The following is a 25,809-nucleotide window of genomic DNA, read 5'->3' on the forward strand; positions in this document are numbered from 1 at the left end:
GGAGAAAAGGAAAATGTAAAAAGCCAAAACTGACCCTAGGAAAGAAATCTGATAGAACTGAATTTGGGGCAGGAAAGGAGTTGGTGACTAGGAAAGTAACTAGTTGATGTATTAGGACAAATCTACTTAATTATGCATTGCTTTCTCCCCACACGCAGCCGAGAAGGCTCCGCTAGGAGAAGAGGTTCCACCAGAAGGAAGAAAAGTAGGTTCCTCAAAATCACAGATGCTGGGGTAGAAGTCTGGCCAGCTTGGGCACAGACACTCTGAGGCTGGAGAGAGAGAGGTCCCCTTTGTGCATGAGGAAGGATGCAGCAAGGCACGGCGGACAGCACCAGAGAAAAGGGCAGCTGTGCTCTCAATTCTGCGCAGAGAGCTCTCTGCTCTCATGCTTCTGGGCCATCAGGTCTCATCGGTCAGAGCCAGAACTCTGCCCAGGACTGTGAATTTGTGACAGCGCTTCAGGCCTGTAGGGGATTAAATAGGGTTCTGTGGGCTGGCCTGCAGGCCTAACTCCATTTTTATAGAAAATTATTTCTATGGTAAAGTGTGTTTGGAATTCCCTATAACCAACTGACAAATAACGTTTTATAAGGACATATGTGTTTAAGCTTGGAGACTGCCCACATAATAACACTTGGAGAAATTTATGCACTAACATGTGGGCTACAGCCATACGGCTGAAACACGCAGCTGTCTGTACCGGCTCTCAGACCCCATGCAGTCCCAGGAGCTGTATTCACTCCCTCTTGGTAAATTCCAAGGAGAAATATAGGAAAATACTTATTTGATTGACTTGCCAACAACAGGGTGGGATTAGTGAAGAGCATTGTTGGAGGAAAAGCTTAGTTGTAACCAAAGTTAGGTGCAGGTTGCTTATGTGTAATTTCTTCTGTGGAATAAATAATTTATGTCTGTATCTCCTTGTCTGTCTAACTATTTATCTATTTTATTTATTTAAAATAATTTTTTATTGCAGTTCAATTTGCCAACATGCAGCATAACACCCAGTGCTCATCCCGTCAAGTGTCCCCCTCAGTGCCCGTCACCCAGTCACCCCCACCCCCCGCCCACCTCCCTATCCACCACCCCTTGTTCGTTTTAGGGGTCTCTCATGTTCTGTCACCCTCTCTGATATTTCCCACTCATTTTCTCTCCTTTCCCCTTTATTCCCTTTCACTATTTTTTATACTCCCAAATGAATGAGACCATATAATGTTTGTCCTTCTCCGATTGACTTCCTGCACTCAGCATCATGCCCTCCAGTTCCATCCACGTTGTCTTTATCTATTTTAAATGAAGTTTACCTAAGTGCTCCCCGTCCCTCCAGAAGGGTATCTTTTAAGCTGTAGGGAAGGATTTTATTCCCCCCAACACACAACATCACCTTAACTTCTTTTCAGTTCCCATGTTCTTTCTTTCCTCTTTTTGTCTTTGGTTTCTGTTCGTTTGTTTTTAATTGAAAGCTAGAAACCATCACCCCAGAAGAACATATACAAAATCTAGGAAGTTTGTTTCAGGAGTTGCAGGGAGTTCCCTGCTTTTCTATATACGTCATGACCCCATAATTAAACACGAATGCTTGCTCATGCTCGCTCTCTCCCCTCTCTCCCTTCCCCCCCACCCCACCTCCCTCTTTCCTCTCTCAAACTTTCTCACACACAATCCATAGGCATCACAGTTGTGGGGAGGGAGCTCTCTGAGCGCCTCGGGGATCATGTCCTGTGTGAGATGCACCTATGAGGCACTCAGTGGAAGGAGGAAGGGACCTGAAAACCCACCCGGACTCCGCTGTCCTAGCCACTTGCCACAGAGGAAGAAGCTTGTTTTCTAGCGTGAGCAGGCCATTGCCTTCTCCCCCTACCAAGCCTTCCGCTTCGAGGTCTGCCCCCATGCAGAGGGAATATTGTTTTCCAATGTACCTACCCAGGGGGGAAGTCAGTTCCAAATTTGCTCGAAGGCACTGGCCAGCCGAGCTGGGGCCTTCACCTGTCAAGCAGGTCGTTTTCCACATAAGGAAAGAGGTTAAGCAAGGCTCTGAGGGTCACATGATTGGCAAAGACAGAAATCCAGCTCTGCTGGTGTGTGACCTCATTACCCATGGTCCTCCCACCACAGTCTGCCTTGAAGGGCTGTTGTGTCAACTCTTCTCCGTGTGACTCCTTTCTCAACCATATTGTAACACTGAGCCTTCAGGGGACTCCCAGCCCTGTAGAAAGCAGGGGACCCAGAGCGCTCCCTTTGTGTCTCCTCTCCCCCTTCCCTCTCTGTCTCACCCCACCCCTCTACTATTTTGGGATTCTTTCATTCACTCAGTAAATATAAGATGGTGACTTTTGTCTTCTGTTCTCTAGCGTCTTGGCAAAATCAGAAGTGGAGCTATATCTTCAGAATGAAAACAGAATAATAACATTTCACAACACATTGGAGAAGAAGAGAAGCTTAGCGTTAAGTTCCTTTAATGAGGCTTGTCATATTTTCTTGAAGGTTAAAAAGATGAGGAGTTTAGACTGAAAAAGGATTCAGAAGAGTGTATAAAGGGTCTGTTACCTCATGGTACTGTGACTTAGTATAAAAAAAAAGCTGACTTTAGAATTAGGCAAATAGTTTTGTTTTGTTTTGTTTTGTTTTGCTTTGTTTTGGCAAATAGGTTTAAATCTCAACTTGACCAGTATCAAGTTTGGACAACTTTAGCCACCTTCAGGCTCATTTTCCATATCTGTAAGATGGGGATAGTAATAACAGCTATCTTCTCATGAAGGCTATTCTAAAAATAAAAAAATTTAAAAAAAAAGCATCTAGCATCGTGCCTGGTAGGTTGTAAATGCTCGGAAAATGCATTCCCTCTCTTTGATCTTTTCTCAGGTTGCTAACCCCTTAAGGCGTCATATCTTATCAATGTGTATACCCTGCACTGGTGATGTAGCTATTTATTAAATGTCTATTGAATTCAATGTTACCTGCTTTACTCTTCAAGTTGTAAATATTAGTCTGTGGGATGATTCAATTTGGATGCTATCCTATTAGTTGAGAGCATTGTGAAACAAAATGTTTTAAGTAACATCATTCTAAAATAACAAACCTTATATTTTTTTCCCCCCAAGACTCACCTCCTTCTCTGATTTCCTATCAACAGCTCTCAGAACAAGAGACTTGCCAAACTTCTTATGATACCACAGACTGAACTGCTTTTCACTAAGGCAGGAGTTGTGGCAAAATCAAAATTATGTCTTTGATTGACAATGTGAAGACATCTCTAAGAGAACAACTTGTGAAATAGAATTTAAAGCTGTCGTTTGGCATTACGGTTTGACATTTGTTTGCAGTTACATTTTTAACCACAATTAAGGGAATCTAGATTTTTGCATGTATATAAGAAAGTAGATTCTCATTTTCTTTGGGGTCTAAGAATTTAAAAGTTAAAATTTTAAAAATAAATACTCTTAATTGCGAGAGATCCTAATTTGCCTATTGTGCCAACTCCAGAAATGTTATTTTTAAACAGTATTTCATGAAATTTCAGGGTAGAGTGCTGCAGATAGCCACACCTCCCTCTCAAATATAAAAGGAAAGGCAGCATAACACTGCAGAGAGCTCAAGGCTGATATGCATGCGCCTGAGCCAGCATTGCCTCATGAATTGTGTCACTTTAGATGATTCAGGATATTGTTTCTTCTAAAATGTAGGCAATTGCATTAGTGTATTACCAAAAAATGGCAAGAAAGAACCACTGTATCGCCAGAAATTAAAACAGTGCCTGACACACAATAGGCATTCAGTAAATATTTGCTGACTAGATGGATGTATGGATGAGAATTGATTTAATCCTAATGAAACCACTGATTGCATGACGTAAGACTCAAAAGCTCTCAGTATTTCTCGCAGGTCCAGGGATCTAATGACTTGTCCAAAGTCAGAGGCGAGACTACAATCCAAACTCCTGGATGCTAGTGATAATCTTCTTTATTAGATTCTTAGTAAAATCCCAATTTAGGACCTAAGTCTGTGTTGTTTCCTGTAACTCTAAGGCATCTTTATCTCTAGTACTGGTTCTGAAGAGGAAATTAGAGGTCTGTATGATATTAAAAATGGCTACACATTTTCAGCTTTTTATAACAAGGAACATTCCATTCAGCATGCATGGAATATGCATCTAACAATGTTTTATTTCTTATCATTCCTCTATATTTCTAGCAAAAAGCCTTATAAGAGTCAAAATTGATCCTTTTTAGTTTCTTTTAACACAAGTTTTTTGTTAATCATCAGTGTCTTACAATGGTTTTGTATTCCTGAACAATGTGTAAGCTCTCCCTTGGGTATAGTATATAAGTGAGATTTTTATTTTTGGAATCAGGATTATCTTTCCCACACATACAATCATGTCTGTTTACATTACTCAATGCCCATTTCATGCTAATCAAGGGCAGCAAGTAATTGTACAATCACATCTCATTATTCTTTCTGCCGTGTCCCACTAAAGAATTGTACAAGGGTTCTTGGAGTCTGGATCAGAGGCTCAGCAGGAATCAAGAGATCTGAAAGTCCTCCACATTTCTACAGCCATAAATATCAAGCCAACTTACCACTGCAGACTTTCAGTCCTTAATTTTTAAGAGTTCATTCAAAACACCTTATGCTTTGTGGAAATGTCATAGGGAACTTCATAACTCTTTAAAAATTCAGTGAATTGTTAACACTTCATTAACATTGTTTAAACCTTGACCTACTATATTTTAGCTTTTATAATCTACTAGACTTTCAGTTTTTGTTCTAAAAGAAAACATATAACAGCAGTGGTGTTTTGTACTTGGTCCATCAGAGGAATGTATATGGAATGGATTCTACTTTTGGTAGTCTGGTAGTATACTAGTGGCAACAAAATTATATCTGTCTCGGGCAGCCCCGGTGGCTCAGCGGTTTAGCGCCGCCTTTGGCACAGGGTGTGATCCTGAAGACCCGGGATCGAGTTCCGAGTGGGGCTCCCTGCAGGGAGCCTGCTTCTCCCTCTGTCTGTATCTCTGCCTCTCTCTCTCTCTCTCTGTGTGTCTTTCATGAATAAATAAATAAAATCTTTTATATATATATATATATATGAAAAGGACACAACAGATGAGACAAATAGGAAACAAAATGATAGATTTAAGGTTTACCATATCAATAATTCAATTAAATGTAAAGTGTCTAAACATTCCGATTAAAAGGCAAAGATGATCAGGTTATATTAAAAAAGTAAGACTCAGCTATAAACTACCTATAGGAAATTTATTTTAAATGTAATGACATAAATAATTTAAAATTAAAAGAATGAAAAAAATATACCAAGTTGGTGCTAATCAAAAGAAAGCTGAAATACTATTGATATCATATAAGGTAGATTCTGGAACAAAAAACATTACTAAGGGGGATCCCTGGGTGGCGCAGCGGTTTGGCACCTGCCTTTGGCCCAGGGCGCGATCCTGGAGACCCGGGATCGAATCCCATGTCGGGCTCCTGGTGCATGGAGCCTGCTTCTCCCTCTGCCTTTATCTCTGCCTTGTCTCTGCCTCTCTCTCTATATATGACTATCATAAATAAATAATAAAAAAATTAAAAAAAAAACATTACTAAGAATAAGATTCATTTCATAATGATAAGTGGATCAGGGCACTTGCGTGGCTCAGTCCATTAAACTTCTGACTCTTCATTTTAGCTTGGGTCATGATCTCAAGGTTGTGAGACTGAGCCCAATGTTAGGCTCCATGCTGGAAATGGAGTCTGCTTAAGATTCTCTCACTGCCCCTCCCTCCCTCCTCTCTGTCTTTCTCTCTCTCTCTCTCTCTCTCTCTCTCAAAAAATGAAAATGATAAGTAGGTCAATTCATCAGGAGGGCATAATCTTGAATGTTTGTGCATCTAATAATAGAGCTTAAAAATATATGAAGTGAAAACTGATAGAACTGAAAAAAGTAGAAAAATCCACAATTATTATTAGAGATTTCACTAGCCTCTCACAATAATAGATTAAAAAATAGAAAAATCAGTAAGGCTATAGAAGACTTGAACTTAGCAATCAATCAACCTAACCTAATTGGCATGTATACAACATCCCACCCAACAGCAGCAGAATTTTCCTCAAAGGCATACAGAATATTCACCAAGATAGATCTTATAATTGGTCTATGAAACAAAACCAAAGAAATTTAAAAGAAATCAAGTCATACATAGTGTGTTCTCTGGTCACAATGTAGTTAATTTAGAAATAAATAACACAAAAGTATCTCAAAAATTCCCCAAGTATTTTTACACTCTATAACACAATTCTAAAGGAGACATAGATCAAAGAAAATATTGAAAAGGAAATTACAAAGCATTTTGAACTAAATGGAAATATCAAAATTTGTAGGATGTCACTAAAGCAAAACTTTATAGCAATAAATGTGAAAAAAGAAAAAAGGTCTCAGCTTTTACTTAAAAAACTAGAAAAAGAAGAGCAAATCCAAAGTAAGAAGAAAGTTAATAAAGACTACAGCAGAAAGCAATGACATGGAAAACAAAACCGTATAGGATATAAAAAATCAATTCCTGGGGACGCCTGGGTGGCTCAGTTGGTTAAGCATCTGCCTTCAGCTCAGGTCATGATCCTAGGATCCTGGGATTGAGCCCCACATAAGCTCCCTGCTCAGCTGGAGAGGACATGCTCACTAACATAGAAAACCCTATGGAATCTACAAAAGAAGTTGCTGGAATAAGTGAGTTTAGTAAGGTTACAAGAAAATAGATCAAAATCCAAAATCAAGTTAATTTCCATGTATTTGCAAATAATTCACATTTAAAAACGGTATTTACAAAAATAGTTCAAAACACATGAAATACCTAGGGGTGAATCTAACAAAAGATGGGCAAGACCTATACACTGAAAACTATAACTGCTCAGGGAAGTTAAAGAGGACCAAAATAAATGGAGAGTTATACAGTATTCATGGAACAGAAGACTCAATATCTTTAAGAGAGCAATTATCTCCAAATAGATTTATAGATCCAATGTAGGGGTGCCAGGGTGGCTCAGGCAGTTAAGCATCAGACTCTTGATTTCAATTTGGGTCATGATCTCAGGGTCATGAGATCAAGCCCCAAATCGAGCTCTGTGCTCAGCGCAGAGTCTACTTAAGATTCTCTCTCCCTCTCCCTCTGCCTCTTCCCCTTCCCTACCACCCCCACTCAGGGGCATGCACCCTCCCTTGAGTTGGACAAAGATTTCCAAGAAATCAAGAAATCAACACCAAAAGAATGTTCCATAAAAGAAGAAAGCCCTGGGCAGCCTGGGTAGCTCAGGGGTTTACCGCCACCTTCGGCCCAGGGCGTGATCTTGGAGACCCAGGATCAAGTCCCACATCAGGCTCCCTGCATGGAGCCTGCTTCTCTCTCTGCCTCTCTCTCTCTCTCTCTCATTCTGAATCTCATTAATAAATAATTAAAATCTTAAAAAAAAAAAAAAAAAGAAAGCCCTGATAAATTGGACTTCATTAAAATTAAGACTTCTGTTCTTTAAAAGACAGGGAATGAAAGACAACCTGTAGACTGGAATAATATATTTGCAAATTATGCATCTCATAAAGGACTTGTTTCTAGAATATGTAAAGAACTTTAGGAACTCCATTATATGACCATTACAACCTAATAAAAAATGAACAAAAGATTTGAACAGACATTTCACCAATGAAGATATAAAGGTGGTCAATACGTACACAAAAAAAGATGTTCAACATCATTAGTCATTAGGGAAATGCAAATCAAAGCCACAGTGAGCTACTACTGCACACTTTCAGAATGTCTACAATTAAAAAGTCTGAACATAACCAAGTGTTGATGAGAATGTGGAGAAACTGGAATTTTCATACCCTGCTGTTTGGAATGTAAAACAGTGCAATGTCTTTGGGGAAACAGTTTGGAAATTTCTTAAAAAGTTAAGCATTACCCTTTACCTTGTTACCCAGACGTTTCACCCCAGGGAAGCTAATGGAATAATCCGCATACAAACTTGCACAGAGGTATCCATAGCAGCTTTATTTGCAACAGCCAAAACCTATGAAACAACCTATGTGTCTATCAACAGGTGAATTGATAAAGCCATACAATGAGGTACTACTCAGCAATAAAAAGGAACTACAATCTCGGCAAGGAAAATTGTCCACCTTCAGGGTAGAGATCCTCGCAGTGGCTTCCAGGGAACTCAGAAGTGTGATGAACTCCAGGTGGTGCCAGGTGCACACCTCCCAGTGAGACAACTGTTCGGTCCACGCCCGCCTGCTATCGGGCTCGGCCATTTGACTTGCTCTTGCCACTGAAATGTGAGAGAATGCACCAATTCTGAGTAGAAGCCTCAAAAGACCCAGTGTTTTGGAGACTTTTCATTTCTGTCTGTCACAAAAATAGCATTCCTGGTAAGAGCTGCTCCTTAAGCTACATCCTGGAACAAAACCTGGGGAGCAAAGCCGCAGATGACACGTACATGAGCAAAAAATAAACTCTAGTACTTTAAGCCTCTGAGATTACAGATACGTTAAGTTTGAGACGTCTCTGAAATATAAAAGTAGAGCAGTCAGATGGTGAGCTGGACTCATGAGTCAGACACTCAGAGAATAGATTTGAGCCAGAGATAAAAATTTGGGAGTTGTCAGCATCTAGATTGCATTTCAAGCATAGGAGCGGATAAGATCACCTAGAGGAAGGGTAGGAAGGAAAAAGTGCTGAGGAACACTAATGTTGAAATAACAAGTACAGGAAGATGAGTCTGCAAGGGAGACAGGAATGGCCAAATATCTGGAGGAAAGCCACAAACGAGGTTTTTAATGTAATCCCACTTTTGCTTGTCCTCATTCTTTGTTTCTTCTGTTTCATTTCCTTTCCTCCAGCTTAGAGACGGCTAAGCAAGCTCAGAACCTGCTGGGTGCACCTCCCACTCCGAAAGGCAAATCTTCCTTTTCCTTTATGGATCTTGAGCACCATTTGGACAGGGATCCTGCCTTCCTGATTCACCTTTGTCCCTTCAGGGCCCAGTGACCCTGACGTGTCCCTAGTGCGCATAACTGGCAGCTAACTCCACCCCTCTGGTCACCAGCCTGGTCTTTCACCTTCATCTTTTTCCCTTTGATTCCTTTTCCTCCACATGCATGTGCTCAGGCTTTTACCACTAATTATTTTTCACATGAATATTGGCTAGACCATAGAAGGTGAACACAGGTATGAAGCGTAAGGAAGCACAGTACGATGAACACCTGTGTGCAACCGCTCAGTTGAGGAGAAAGAACCTTATACCTTAGCTTACAAGTCCCTTTGCGCTTCTCCCCAGGTCCACCCCAGTGCCTCCTGCGCACACGAAGCCATCAACCCGCATTTTGCGGTTCTCACAAACTAGGGAGAGAAGGGGACTTTCTCCCATGGATAAAGAGTGTCTGTAAAAACCTGCAGATAATACCTGATGTTTCTTTGCTTTATGATTTTACCAAGTATGCTTGCATTCCTTAAAAAAAAAAAGAGTCTGCATAGATCTTATCTTCATAGGACTAAAATCATACTGTATGTGTTACCCAGTGATTTTCTTTGTGCTCAAGATTATGTTTCTGGGACTTGTCCATTATGGTGCATGTAGTTGAAAATCATTCATTTCTTCATCTGCATCACAGTCGGAACTATACCACAACGGATTTGTCCTTTCTGTTTTACCTGTGTTCCGTAAGTTTTGATATGTAGAGATTTCATTACTGTTCGATTCTAAGTATTTTTAAATCTCAATTATGATTTTTTACTTGGCCCATGACTTATTCAGAAATACACTTTTTAAATTTCCTAATACATGGAGATATTTTACGTATCTTTCATTACAGACATTTGTTTTCTGAGAATATGGACTCTAACAGTGCTGTTCAGTAGTATAATGTGAATTAGACTATGTACATATGTAATTTAAAAAATTTTAATTGCCATATTAAAAGAGAAAAATAAACAGGTAAAATGTACCTTAATATATTTTACTTAACTCCATATATACAAATTATCATTTAAATATGTAATCATCTTTAAAAATTATCACAGATATTTTAGATTTGGGGTGTTACTAAATTTCCAAATCTGGTATGCATTTTAAAATTAGGCATATCCTAATTTGAACCAGTTACCCTTTACTGCTTAGAGGCTACATATCGTTAGTGGCTGCCATATTGGAATATACAGGTTAATTGGACAATTGTTTGAAATTTACTTTCTGGCCTAGGATGTAGTCCTCAATTCATGTGATCTGGAAAATGTGTGTTTTTCTAGTTGGGTACAGAGTTCTATATGTGTACCTTAAACCTGTCTTATTGGCATTGTTAAAACCTCTATATTTTTACTGAATTATTTGTGTGCTTGACTTTGGGTTGCTGCATTGTACCTCATAGGAAGGCCTCTCACATAATAGCACGGAGCTGTGTAGTGTGAATTTCCATGGCCTTATATGGTGGGTCCAGAGACTGACTGACGTAACTGAGGGAACTGTGTTGCAATCTACCACTATAGTATGGATTTTATAGTTTCTCCTTACAGTTCTATTGGATTTTGCTTTATATATTTTAAGGCTACTTGAACAGGTGCATGTAAATTTAGACTATTTATGGTGAATTAATCTAGTCTCACTAGAAGCCAAGAATAATGACTTTTGTCTTTTTATTTTAATATCTTTTTAAAATTTATTCATGAGAGACTCAGAGAGAGACAGAGACAGAGACACAGGCAGAGGGAGAAGCAGGCTCCACGCAGGGAGCCCGACATGGGACTCAATCCCGGGTCTCCAGGATCTGGCTCTGGGCTGAAGGCAGCGCTAAACTGCTGAGCCACATGGGCTGCCCATGACTTTTGTCTTTAAGTTTACTTTGTCTAATATTAATTTAATTGCATACTTGTTTTTCTTTATACTTTTTCTTTCTGTTACATCTTTTTTAAAAAAATCTTTCCATGTCCTTATGTTTTAAGGATGCCTCTGATAAGGAAGTCAGCTGTGTTCATTTATCAGGCCTGTTTCTCTTTTTTAACTTGTGAGTTTAATTTATTTGCCATCAATGTGATTGCTACCTTAAGCTTTCTATTTTTTTCCTTTCTGCACTGTTTCTACTTTTTGGGCCTTTGGGTAGAGGGGTATTGTTGGAGTTTATTTTCTTTATGCTTTTTCCTCTAATGGTATATTCTATTTCTATTCTTTAAGTGGTTACTTTTGAAATTTTACCATGCATACTTAGTGAAGTCTAAAAATTATATCTCAAACTCCCAACCATGCAAGGGCCAAAGAACACTTGAGCTCTGATAGTTGCCCTCCTAACTTATAGTCTACAGTTTTATCTATTGTTCTACTTCTATCCTTTTGTTAGCCCCACTAATTAGATATAGTTAAAACTGTATTTTATGCAGATATTTGTTTATAATCACCCGCATGCAGAGCTGGCTGCATAATTTTCAGGGCCCAGTACAAAATGAATTTTCAGGGCCCAGTACAAAATGAAAACATGGGTCTCCTGTTCAAAAAGCTACAAAGCTTTTTTTCCCTGACTTCACAGTATCTCTTTCAACCTGGCATGGTATTTTCATGATTACTATTGAATGTGGTGCTCCCTGGGGCCTGGGGACATCATGGAACGGATGCAGGCTTTCACAGGCACTCAGTACACCTCCCTATGATTCAGAGCAGGGGGAGTGCACATGCCCAAACCCCACCCTTCCCATGCAGGTGTCTGTACCTGAGACCATGCCTGAAGCAGAGGAAGGCAGAAGAGGCTGGGCAAGGGCTGAGGAGCAGAGGCTGAGAGGTGGTAGGAGGTAGGACTGTGTGTGAGCCAAGGCTCCAAGCCAAGCCCCTGGTACATACTCAATTGTCCCATGAGACCTCACATAAAACACAAATGTAAAGATAAAATTATTAAGAGTTTCATGATGGTGACCAAAAAGCATTCATTCTGAAGCACGGGATCCCCTTCTGAGCATGGGCTTTGTACAGCTGTCTTGACCATATGCCCAAGAAGTTGTCCTCCCTGCATGTGTCTGCCAGTTCCTTTGCTCACATTTCTTCTTGCATGCTGACCTTCCTTCTGAGATCTTATCCCTTCTTGCAAAGCATATTCTTTAGAAGGTTCCTTTGTAAAAGGCCCTTTAGCTGGTAGTAAACACTCTGGTTTTGTTTATCTGTCTCATTCTGAAAGATAGTTTTGCTGGGTACCTAACTTTAGTTGGTGGTTATTTTCTCATAAGATTTTGAACATATTATTTTGCTGTCTGACTTCCTTCATTTGTGTTGGAGAATAAACTTTCAATATGTTTGGGTTCCTTTGAAGATAATGGTTTTATTCTCTCCAGCTTCTTTTAAGATCTCTTTAACTTTGATGTTCTTCATGTTTACCAACAGAGGCCCTGATGGGAGATTCATTTTTTATTATCTTGCTTGGAATCCATTTGGCTTCCTAGATTTGTGAGTTAGTGTTTTTCATTAGTCTAGAATAGTCCCCTCACATATTGCTTCCTCTCCCTTATCTCTCCTCTCCTTCTGAAATAATAAATAGATATATATTAGATCTTCTCACTCTGTCCTCCATGTATTAACTTCTCTTTTATATTTTCTGTATTTTTCACTTCCTGTACTTTACTCCATAAAATTTCTTTAAATCTCCCTTTAAGTTTATTCATTGTTTAGCTATGAATAATCTGCTACAGGACCACCCACTGTTTTTCATTTTGATTATTATATTTTTAAGTTTTACAAGTTTGATTTGGTTCTTTTCTTATTTCATGTTAAATCAATCTTATATTTCATATTTAAATGTTGTTTAAATAAATATTTTATTTCTTTGAATATCCTGATTCTATATTCTGTATCTGAAAATTCAACACTCATGAGTTTGATTATGCTTTCATTTGTGTCTGCTCATTCTCTTACTGACTGTTTTTCTTTTATAGTTTTGTGATTTTTAAAAAAAAAAAAAACATGATTTCATAGGTCTTGATTTTTATCACTGTAGAAAATCTTTGAGTCCCACGTTGAAGATAGGTTGTTCCCAAAATACTGTGTTTTTTTTTTTTTTTTCTATCAGGCATCTGGAGGCAAAGTTAACCTATTATGACTTGAAGATATCCTTTCAACATGAAGCTTTTTTAATCACTCAGGTTATATGAATTCACAATACAAACCTGTGTTAGGGTTAGTTTGTGTTTATAAATTCTTGTGAGAGATATTTTTCCCTCTCCCTAGCACCAAAATTCAAAAGTAGTAATTTTCTTTTTGTACCTTGAGAGATGTTATTTGCATTTTACACATACTAGGTGTGAATTTCACACATAAACTGCATGTGCAGCTCTTTGAGATGCAGCTTCATGCAGGTGAGTTTCCTTTTACTCTTTCCCTCCTGAGCCCTTCATGGTTATGAAATTTAAAGCTCAGGTTCATCAGATTTGGAAGGTACCTTCAAGGTAAGAATTGGTTTCAATGCTCTACTTATTGTTGGGGGTTCTTCCTTTTACTTTCTTTTTTTTAAGATTTAGTTTGAAATTACAAAAAATTTACAAAGACAATACAGAGAGAGAGTTTATGTTTCTGTTTGCCCCCCCCCCTTTTTTTTTAAGATTATTTGTTTATTTGAGACAGAGAGAGAGAGAGAGAAACAGACAGAGGGAGAAGCAGGCTCCATGCAGGGAGCCTGACGTGGGACTCAGTCTGAGGTCTCCAGGATCATGCCCTGGGCCGAAGGCAGTGCTAAACCGCTGAGCCACTGTGGCTGCCCTTGTTTGCCCATTTTTAATAACAGGGACACATCTGTAAAAACTATGAAATTAACATTGGTGTAATACAATTAACTAAACTACAGACCTTGTTTAGATTTCAAGTTTTCCGCTCATATCCTTTTTCTGTCCTTTCACTTGAGTTTTTTCCTCTGCATCCTTTCTACTTTTTGTCCAGCTCACTGATGAAGTTTAAGATATTTTTTATAAGTTAAAAAAAATGTTTACTTATTTTCAGTAGGAGAGTTGTCAAAGTACCTCGTCCAACACATTTCTAGAAAGAGAAGTCTGGGGAGTTTTTTTTAAACATCATTTTCCCTCAAATGATATTCATAATCCTGGTTACCAAGTCCAACATGTCTTCTTAAGCTTGTGTCCTTAAGTTTTTCTAGCCTAGAAATGTTGGCATTATTTTTATTAGGAAAAAAAAAAAAAAGTTTAATTATAAGACCAGAAAAGAAATCAAGAGATAGATTGAGAGTCTATTATAGTGCTATAGGTGAGAGAAAGTCAAGAACCTTAAAAAGACTGTTGGCAGTAGGAAAGGAGGAGAGGAAATAGTTTGAGGAGCACTCAGGAAGCAAAATAGAGAATTTGGTGTTGAATGGATGTGGTGGGACAAGAAGAAGAAAGGGTCAGGGAAAACTCGGGCATTTCAAACCAAAGATTTTGACTTTTGAAGATTTTTAGAAGTCAAAAGGGAAAGCAATATTGTAGGAGATGATGGTGGATTTGTTTTTGAATGTATCTGGTATTAATGATTCATTAGGGTGGAAATGTCCAATAAGCAGTTGTAATTGAATGCCACAATTTTGAGAAAGGAGTCAGAGCTAAAAGGAATAGAGTGGTAATGGAACACAAATAGATTAGGAAGAGGAATAAGCAATGGAGAAGAATCACCTATATAAAAACTAAGGAGAGACATGGTCATTACAGAAAAGGGAAGGAGCCCTGATCAACAAATGTGCTTTTGCCACTACTTGTGATATTCAGAAGCTTAATTTTAGTGCCCCTGTGAAATGCTCTTAAAGAATCTTCTGCACTTTCTTCCACCCAGAGGATTATGAACTAAACTTTAAGACCCATTTATGTGGATTAAAATATTAAAATGTTCTTTATGTTTTTTTCAATTTTCTAATATGTTTTATACTATACCATATCTCAGACATTACCTTCTGTTTCATTTGGTTTGTTCCAATCAGTACTTAAGACAAGTATAAGAAAAATAAATTTAGCAAGAACCGTGAACATATGTTGATTTTATGGCATATCCCAACCTATTTTCCTTTTTTTAGGAAACAAAATATTGTCTAGTGTTAGAATTTAGTCATAAACTTTGAAACCATAATGTGTAACATTTTATGGTATTTATGACTCCACATATGTTGTTACTATTTCACGCAAAAGAAATAACTTAATAAGCAAAAATTATGCCTGAGAAAAATACTTACCTTGTATGTAGTGTTTGTAAATTGCTGTTAATGGTACAAGTAGTATCTAGTGGCAGGATATATATTGCTAAAGAGAAGAAACAGACTAAGTTGTGAAATACTATTACCTGAGCCAGGAGCTGCAATTTAGGAAGAGTGTCAGGGTCTTGACTCATTTGTTGGGTTTATGGTTTTCAGGGAATTAATGCTGATTTCACATCAGAAAAGCATCGAGCAGCTGCAGGAAACCCTTAGACAGAAGCTGCTGAATGATGATAACTGGAGAGAGAAGGTAACAATAATGTAGCTTTCATCTGCATGTGTCTTATTTGCTTTTAAAAATTCTGTTTGCCAGGAGACTATTCCAGGTATCTTTGCTTCTATGCACATTTTGATTCCTTCTGGAATTTCCTAGACCAAACATGCTTGTAAGTGTCTTTTCCAAAATATCAAACAACATAATGGGAAATAAAAACGTAAGAACAGAATTTGAAATCTCGTAAAATTAAGATAGCCCTTAGTTCTCATGTAAAAGTGTAATTTTTATCTTTAAGTATTTACCTTGTTCCTGTAAAGTGACAGAAACTTCATTTGACTACATCCTTAAAAGCAGAAGAATATTCAATTATTCTTACAATTTCTCTGCTTTTAAGAAGATGCTACAAGAGAATGGAAAATGGCAGAATTACTCAGTTATGAACTTTTGGCAAAGTAAAATGTATAAGAATTTAGCTCATTATTTGCAAAGAAAATGTTTTCTCTTAGAGTACTGAAAAATGCATTGATTTTTTTTGTCTTTGGACTTTCTAAAATTTTTCAAGATTTCAGTAATAAATATGTATTACTTTGATAATTTTTTTTATTTTTTATTTTTTTTACTTTGATAATTTTAAAGGATACAAATAATATTCTAAAAATTATTGGTCTCTACCTCCTCAGGCCTTGTACCGCTCTAGTCATTGAGGCTTACAGACATCATCTCCCGGCCATAAACTTCTGATACTCCTTGATTGGTCCCTGGGCTGTACCCTGAACAATGAGCTGAACCCTTTCCACCTCTTTCTCTTGCCCAACTGATACCTTGCCTAGCACTAGTCCTCATCCTTGGTTTTCTGATAACATTGTAAATTTGCATATCAAACTAGAGCTGGCTACTGAAATTCAGATTGCTTGACTAAAATCTTGACAAGCTGTTTGGTTATTACCAGATTCTTCTCTGTGATGTCTAGGCCCTATAACTTGTAACCTCAAGGGACAAGCAGTGGCCACCTTCAAACTAACATCTCCACGCGGACTCTTCCGCCCTACCATCCACCAAATCGAAACCCTTTAGAGATTGTTGCTTGCTCAGGTCTGTTCTAAAGTTTTCACTTTCATTTCCATTCTTTACTCAGTTGGCCATACTGAGGCATTACTGGCCCTCTATAAAACAATCTCACTTTCCTTGTCCCTCAGGGATCACACACTCATTCTGTAAGAGAAGTGATCACTATAACAACAGTTCCATAGAGGCAAAAATTAAAAGTTTAAAAGTTGAGAATATGGACTGAAGTTGCTTCAAGTACTCAAAGAAAAGCATGGACTTTTTCTTTTCCTTCTACTCTAAAACTCACATTTAAAAAAATCTTTCTAATTTTACTGGCTTTGGGGTACAGTTGTCTAGTCTGTTCTTATTCACTTCCTCCATCCTTATGAATCCATGTTTGAAAATACAAAAAAAAAAAATAAAAGAAAAGAAAAGAAAAGAAAAGAAAAGAAAGCTCAACCTACTCAGCAATCCAAAAATTGCAAATTAAAATAATGAGATTATTTTTTAACCCATCCAGTTAACAGAGCGGTTTTGGCATTGTGATGAAGTCTAGTGAGATAATCTCTCATATTCACTCTTTAAGGGGCTGGAAGTTACAGCAACCCTTTGGAGAGCAATTTGGAAGTGTGTATGAAGAGATATTGTAAATATCTCTTAAAGCAGAAATTTCACTGATGGAATTAATGTGAATAGAAATCCACAGATTCTTCCCTTCCCTCAGACACCTGAGCTTCTCTTAGACTGACAGAGTGAACTTTCCTGCCTTTGCTGTGTAGAAGTTCCTTATCTCTGTGGTCACACCCCGTGAAGGACGTTCAGATACAATCTACTAGAGAAGTCTCCGCATTTACAATCTACTTACTCTATTACTGCTGCTCACTGTACCCTGTCTATGAGGTTACTGACAGAGCAAGTGGACCAAGTTAGTGTTAGCATTTGATCATATAAAAGCATTATGATCTTGCTTCATGCTGTTAATTTGATGATGAAAATAAACCTATGTAAGATTTTCTAAGTTCTAGCTAAGACCATGATATCATTCTAATAAATTAATTATATCATAGATGCATTTTGGCATGTATAATTTTCTATGATATAAATGGGCATTTCATTTTGTTGAGAGGACATGACTTCTTGTTAATAAATCTTATCATTTAGCTTAGCAGTAAATCAAGATCCAGACCAGTAAAGCCAAGGAATGATAATTATGTCTTGGCTGTGTTAGTTATTGAGACTATGAATAAAAAGTTCCCAAAAAGTCCTCTCATGAGAAAGGGAAATCATTAATATGACATTGTCATCTCTTTCTTGGGTCACTGTGCCTTTGTGTAGGAATGAAGTGTTCCCTTTACAAATATATAATATACATATTAGAATAAACTTCATAACTTAAATGCTTTTAACATTCAAAAAAAGTAGATAGCAATTTGTGCCTGTACTTAATTATTTTAGAGTATGTAAAAAGCACATAATAGAATCAATAGTTGCTATGCAACAAGGATGGCACATTTTAAAATAACTGCATATTTACTAATTGCCATAGATTTTTATTTCAAGTATTCCTTTGATGTGAAGAAAATAAATTAATGTGCATACTGAACATTTAAAATTGGTTCCAAATGCACAATGTTGTTACTTTTCAGTTAAAATTTTTGTAATTAAAAAATTTCCTATAGCCAGAGTGCTGACGTTAAGTGATAGTCATGTGTTGATTATTACTTTTTAGTGTGATAAACAAATCCCAGCCAAATATTTTGTCGGAGTATTACTAAAATATCGTCCCATTTAGGAACATTTTAGAATTGTATTACTATTGACCTCATTTTAAATAGTGCGTAGAACTTTTAAAAGTCAATAGTTAAATAAACAAACAGAACCTTCCTAGGTGAGCAGCTGAATTGATAGTGAAAATGCAGGGTAGTGGGGTTGAGGTTTGCCTCAAGAGATAGTCAATTCTAGCATCAAAGGGAAGCAAACAAAAAAATCTCAAATTTTCCTTCAAAATATAAGGGGCAAATGGCTGAGTAATCCTTAATGTGTTTTAGGGTACTACTAATGAAATTTAAAAGAATAACTTGTAAAATAACAAATTTTGACAGAGATGAACTTGTCATAAAAATATCATTGTACATTTATGCATAAGAAATGTATGGCTAAAAAGAATATTGGGAGCACACTTTAATCTGAAAAATTATAGCATGTAATTTTCAAAATTGAATTAATAAGATCACAAAATTTTAGATCTAGAATGTCCTGCAAATATCATCTGATTTAAATCCTTAACCAAGATAATAAAAGTAGCCTCCATTATTAGAGTGTTTACTATATGCCAGGCCTTGTGCTTTTCATAAATGTAATTTTAATTATTATAAAATTATTATTCCTGGTAGCTCACGGGAAAAAATAAGGCTCAGAGAAGCTAGGTAAGTTGCCAAGGCTATATAGCCAGGAAATAACAACTGATACAAACCTTGGGGGAAAAAATGAGAGCTAAATACAAAATTCAAAACTTCTGCATTTGGCCTAGATGGATTAATAGAAGCCAGATTTACTCTCCCTCCAAAATCACTAAGCCACTGGAGAAAAGATAGAAAACAATGGTTTCAAGACACCCAATACCAGACAACAAAAGACAATGATTCTTACAGATAGGAGACTTCTTACAGAAGTGAGCTCTGTGATTGCTCAAATTTAAAAGTTGAGAATATGGACTGAAGTTGCTTCAAGTGCTCAAGGAAAAGCATGGACTTTTTTTTCCGCACGAGAGAGGAAAATCATTAATATGACATTGTCATCTCTTTCTTGGTCTTGAGAAGACCCGAGAGACGAAGACAGCTAGAGTTCACAGAGTAGTGTTCTCAGCAGAGAGCTGCACACAGACAGAATGCTGGAGATCTAGAGAGTCCCCATTTAGTATATGTATGGTCAGTGCATATGTGTGGGGAAACTACCCAAAGGCAGAGAAAGACCCCCTGAAAGGACAGAGAGGAGTACCAAATTCTCACACAATGCCAGACGGGAAGACCTATAATTCACAGGGCACTGGGAAGAGTTCTCAGAAGGGTCGTGCATCAGTAGGAGGAAAAAAATTAGCCCCAGATTAAATGCTGAACTGATTCTGACTTACAAATTTTAAAAAGAAGAACTAAAAAGTCAAGCTGATTCCAAGAAACTTGACTGCATCCCAGAATAGAGTTTAATAATACTCACAAGAATACAAAAATATCCAACATCTAACAAGGTAAAATTTACAATGGAAATTCAATCAAAAACTGCCATTAAAAAGAAAAAGGAAAAGAGAGCTCATAATTAGAGAAAAATTAATAAGTAAAAATTGACTCAGAAAAGCACATATATTAGAATGAACAGACAAGGACAATAAAACAGTTGCAATAACTGTATTCTATTTGTCCAAAAAATAGAGGAAAAACCGACTATGTTAAGTAGAGATATAGAAGATATAAAAAAGATTTAAAGTGAACTTCTAGAGATGAAAAATACAATATCTAAGATAAAAAGTACACTGACTGGGATTAATGGCAGATTTGACATTCCAGAAGAAAAGTTTACTGAACTTGAATACACACAACTGAAACAATCCAAATGAAACAAAAATAGAAGACTCAAAACAAACAAGAACATCAGTGAGCTATGAAACAAATACAGGTAAACTAGTATATGCATAATTGGAATTCCCAACGGACGGGAGAGAGAAGAAAGGACAGAAAAAATATTTGAAGAAATAATGGCTGAAAAATTTCAAGATTTAATTAAAACTGTAAACCTGCACATTCAAGAAGTTCAACAAACTTCAAGCACACCAAGGAACATTCTAATCTGATTGCTGAAAAATAGTGATAGAAAGAAAATCTTAAAAGCCACCAGAGAATGAGAGACATATAGAGAGGAACAAAGGTAAGGATGACAGCAGATTTTTTTCATCAAAGATGGTATGATTAGGGCACCTGGGTGGCTCAGTCAATTAAGCATCAGGCTCTTGACTGGCTCAGGTCATGATCTCAGGGTTGTGATATTAAGCCCAACATTGGGCTCCATGCTGGGCGTGGAGCCTGCCTAAGATTTTCTCTCTCCCTCTGTCCCTCCCTACCCCTCTCTCTCTAGAAAACAAACCAAAAATAAAAGACAATATAAGCAAGAAGAAGGTGAGTATTTTTAGTACTTAAAGAATGAGGAGACTGGGATTGCAAGCTGCCAATCTAGAATTCCATACAAAATTAAAGTATCCTTCAAATATGAGGGTGAAAGGCTTTTTCAGAAATGAAAAAGTTGAGCAAATATATCACCATACTGTGAGAAATGTTTAAAGAAGTCCTTTAGTCAGAAGAAAAATTATACCATATGAAAATATGGATCTATACAAAGGAATGTAGAACATCAGAAATGATAAAAATGTGGATAAACATGAGCCATTTGATTATTTGAATTTTTAAAAATATAATTAACTATTGAAACAAAATATTACCCATCTAATATGAGATTTATAACATGTAGAAGAAAAATATATTGAAAAGAAACACAGTGTCTAAGGGAAGAAACAGAGGATACTATTGTGAGATTCCTATACATGATCTATCACGAGAAGATAGATTGCATTAAGCTAAAATCCTAAAGCAACCACAAAAGTAGGAAAAAAATTATAGCTAACAAGCCAACAAAGAAAATAAAATCGAATTAAAAAAAACCCTCAATTCAGAAGAAGATAAAAAAAAAAAAGGAGGAAAAGGAAAAAAGATGAGATGGGTCAAACAGAAAACATATAGCAAGGTAACTTTAAAGCTAATCATATCAATAATCAAATTAAATGTAAATCATGTAAGCCAGAGGTTACCATACTTTTTCTATAAAGGACCAGTTAGTAAATATTTTTGCTTTGTGGGACATTGAGTCTCTGTTGCAACCACTCAACTCTCCCATTATAGCTTAAAAGCAGCCATAGACGATAAGCAAATGAATGGCTAAATGTAGTCCATTTGGGCCATAGTTTGCCAAGCTCTGGCTTAAAAATCCCCGTTGAATGACAGAGATTGTCATGTTGGATAAAATTCCAAAACTATGTTCCCTGCAAAAAAATACACTTTAATATAAAGAAATATTTTCATAAATAGGTTAAAAATAAAGGATGTACAATAGAGTATATGCTGATACAAATCAAAAGAAAACTAAAGAACCAGGTTACTATTAGAAAAGTAAATTTTGGCCTGGGTGGCTCAGTCAGTGGGTAGCTGACTCGATTTCGGCTCAGGTCATGATCTCAGGGTCCTGGGGTCAAGCCAAGGGTCAGAGTCCACTCGCACAGAGTCTGCTGAGGATTCTCTCCCTCCCCCTCTCTCCCTCCTGCTAGCTCATGCAGGCACTCTCTTTCTCTCTTTCTCTCTCTCTAAAATAAATGAATAAATATTTTCAAAAAAAAAGGAAAGTAAATTTCAAAGCAAAGCTATCAGAATATTTAGAATATTAGTAAGGATGATGAAGATCATTTCATAATGTTTAAAGGATCAGCTCACCAAGGGGACATAATAACCCTACATGTTATTCACCTAGTTACATGGTTTTAAAATTAAGCAAAGATTGTTAGGACAGCAAGAAGAAATAGACAAATCCACAATTAGAGATGTCAATAATAGCCGTCTCTCAAAAATTGATAGAAAAACATCTGGAAAATTAGTAGGATATAGTCTGTGGAAAATAGTGTCATAGTTTTTTATGACAATTTTTTAAAGGAATTTATTCATGAGAGACACAGAGAGAGAGGCAGAGACACAGGCAGAGGGAGAAGCAGGCTCCATGCAGGGGCCCGATGCGAGACTTGATCCCAGGACCCTGGGATCACGACCCGAGCCAAAGGCCGACACTCAACCACTGAGCCACCCAGGTGCCCCATAACAATTTATTTTAAAGAGATATATTAAACAACACTTTTAACGAACATGACCTAATTGATATTTATAAAATTCTCCATTTAACAGCAGAATAAACATTCTTCTCAAGTGCACATGGGACATTTACTAAAATAGATCATATTCTGGAAAATAAATAACTCTCAATAAGTTTAAAAGGATTCAAAACATGCAAAGTATTTTTTCTGACCACAGTGGAATTGAATTAGAATTTATGAACAAAAAGCTATCTGGAAAGATCCCCAAGCATTTTGAAACTAAATAAATACGAAGTCCATGCCCTTAGTCACCATGCTATGTAGGTGTGTGGGGAGACAGGCTAGATGGAAGAATGAAACATGTGAGCCGGGGATCTACCAGAAACAGGTAGGTGTGCACACCGTCTCCACCTCGTAGTAGCTCTATGATCTTGGAGAAGGTACTTAACCTCTTTGGTCCTATTTCAGGATCCAGACAGTGTGAATAAGAATTATTATATATATTATTATTATTATTATTATTATATATTGTAAGAATTAAATGAGTTAATACTATGCCACCCTACCTTGTATTGGTACCACCAAGTGAATAGTCTCTCCTTTCATCCCGAGTTCACTCAGTTCTTGGCAGGACTTCAATACATATTCTGATTCCTTAGGATTGGTTTTTTTTTGCTGCAAAATTTTTGTATTTAAATAACCATCTACTTTTACAATATTTTTATTCAGTAGTCAATTCATAAATAATCTGGTGTGTTAGTTTTCCACCAGCGTTTGCTTTTAATTTTTGGAAAACAGCAAAATAATTTTATTTTTAGGAGATATATTTTTAAAAATTATATAGGTACCCATCAAATATACACAAGTGGCCTAATTTCTACTTCAGCATCTGAAATTCCCTTGCTTTCATGGGGATCATCACTAATGAGTGATTATGTTACAACATGGTATTTGGCTCCATAGACAGAAAATTATCACAGAATCAACCACAAATATCTCATGCGGAAAATAGTGAACAGACAGCATTTTGCACATCAGTATTAGACGCGGGTGTTATAAAATAGTAGTTATGTGTTTCCATACAAATTCAAAGGGAATCAAAAAACAACATACTCCGAGTGCTCTAGAGTCATCAGGAAACCTTCACCAAGGAGAGAGTCTGAGCTAACGGGAGCTATGGATCAATAAAAAGCAAAAAAAAATTAGAACCTGAAATCTGTACAGAGATCATTTATTTTAATTTGTGTAACTCCCGAGCTTGTATATTATTCATGCTTTGGTTTTCAAAATCAGAATTTCCCCACGATTATTAAAATTACTATTAGCTATTATATAAAGTCATTTATCTTTTATGTAACCACCATCACCAAATTCATTTATTTTGCATAAGCACACATTCTGCCATCGAAGATATTTATTTTTTATGTTTATTTTTTTAATCTAAGAGATTTTATTTATTTATTTTTAAGATTTTGTTTATTTATTTGAGAGAGAAAGTGAGCGAGAGCGCACCAGCAGGAGGAGGGGGAGGGGGAGGGGGAGAGGGAGAAGCAGACTCCCCACTGAGCCCCCGCAGGGCTCCAGCCCAGGCCCCGGGATCACCACCTGAGCCACAGCCAGGTGCCCCCATCTCGGAGCTTGTACCAACCTATAAAAGACATAAGCATGGTAATTGGCATGAACACGTCTCCTCAATGACAACTAATGCACCGGCTTAAGAAAACCATCGGGTTTGTGGGCTCATTATTTTCAAACTATTCAGATTATGAAGGAACCAGGGGTATCATGTTTCTGTGCTACGGTGTCAACACGTTCAGGTGGCCCTTGGCATCCATCGCAGCTTCCTTAAATGTTTAGAAATCCCACCTGAAGCTCATTACTTTGCTTCCCTTTCCCTGGTTGTGCAAATGAAAACTCAACTCAGCGAATCACTCTTCTCTCTTCCACCTACATGCTTTTTCTTTCCCACCTTCCTTCTATTCTTTTCTTTTTCTCCCTCTCTTTACCTACAATAGCTCGCTCCAAGGAATAGCGTCGGGGCAAGGAGATCTCCTTGCTACTTGACTCATTGAATCTGTGAGCTACCTTTTCTTCCCTGAATACTTTGTGTTTCGTCCTCTTCTAAGGACTCTACTGATTGCATAACTAGATTCTTCCCATAATACAATTAAATAACTTTTTAAAAGAGTCTGTCTAAAGTCTTTCTGTTGTCTAATTTAGTTTGGCTTGTCCCACCTGGTCTGTATACATTCTTATTCTCTTAATTCGAGACATCAGTCCATATTTTGAGAGATGTCTTTTTGTCCTAAAATGACTACTTGGCTCTACCAATTAGCTACACAAGGAAGTTTTTTTTTTAACACCTCAGCACATGTTTCTCTTGAGCTTCTCAAAAACTGTTTTATTTAGTTGTATTTTTTTTTTAATGGTGTCAGGGTATCTCGTGGGCTATTAACTCTTAAAGTCGAACCTTGCAAGTTTTTCAAATGTCTTTGCTTTTGATATCCTCCTTTCATGTGTTCTTAACTGATCCATCCCAGTGTGGTTGGAGCACTGTGTGCTAATCAAATGGGGAAAGGGAAAGTCAGGTTGGAGGGGCCCGGGGTTGCCGTAGACAGCGTTTGCCTTGTGCCCAACACCGCAGTGCAGGCCAAGGGAGGGAAGGGAGCTGGAATCCAGCCAGCGCTCTGCCCACCAGGTGCTGTCCTCAGCATGAGGCTATGTTCACCTAAGGATGGGGCACTTTTCTGCTTCACACAAAGTGTCACGAGGGTTGGTGGTGGCCCAGTGGAAGATCATGTTTAGGAGTTTTGATTTTATACTAACATATTGAGAAACCACTAAGAGGAAATAAAATAATCCAATTTATATTTTGTCAAGTACACCCTGCTGTGTGTACCATGGATTGGAGAGAAGCAGGGGTGGAAGGAAAGAGGCCAGTGAAAAGGTGGTGGCGGCCAGAACTAGAGCGTTAGGAGTGGAAATGAAAATAAATGAATGGATTCAAGGCATCTGTTGAAGGCAAACTGAATAGAACTTGTGCTGGATTAGTTGTGAATGGTAAAAATGATGCCCCATTGCTGACCTGAATAACTACATGGATTGTGGTTTCTGTGTCCTGACAACAGGAAGGAACAGGTGGGGAAGGGATTGTATCTAGGTTTCCGATTCAGTTTATTAGAGACACCTGTGGTATTGGCTAGCAGGAGGCAGGTAGGTGTAAGTACCTGGAATTCAGAAGAACATCTGGTGGTTTTGTTTTGTTTTTTTCCTGAGTGCCCCCAAGGCTTCTCTTACCTTTAGAAGTCTGAGAACAACACATTTAAGCAGGGCTATCATGTTCCTAAGTGATCCTTAACATCCTTTTTCTCAAACGATCCAGAAATTTATTTTGAGAGAGCC

At 37.5% G+C, this 25,809-nt stretch overlaps 1 protein-coding gene across 4 annotated transcripts in view; it reads left to right on the forward strand.

The window, feature by feature from the left end:
* The window catches only part of LEKR1 (leucine, glutamate and lysine rich 1), a 168,076-nt gene that overhangs the window by 121,994 nt on the left and 20,273 nt on the right, over positions 1 to 25,809 (forward strand). For all 4 annotated transcript variants that reach the window (XM_072727233.1, XM_072727232.1, XM_072727231.1 and 1 more), the window contains one exon: positions 15,401 to 15,494. In XM_072727233.1, the coding sequence (XP_072583334.1) occupies positions 15,401 to 15,494 (94 nt within the window). The remainder of the gene's footprint in view (positions 1 to 15,400; positions 15,495 to 25,809) is intronic.

This window comes from Vulpes vulpes, chromosome 11, assembly GCF_048418805.1.
Source record: "Vulpes vulpes isolate BD-2025 chromosome 11, VulVul3, whole genome shotgun sequence".
Taxonomy (NCBI): domain Eukaryota; kingdom Metazoa; phylum Chordata; class Mammalia; order Carnivora; family Canidae; genus Vulpes; species Vulpes vulpes.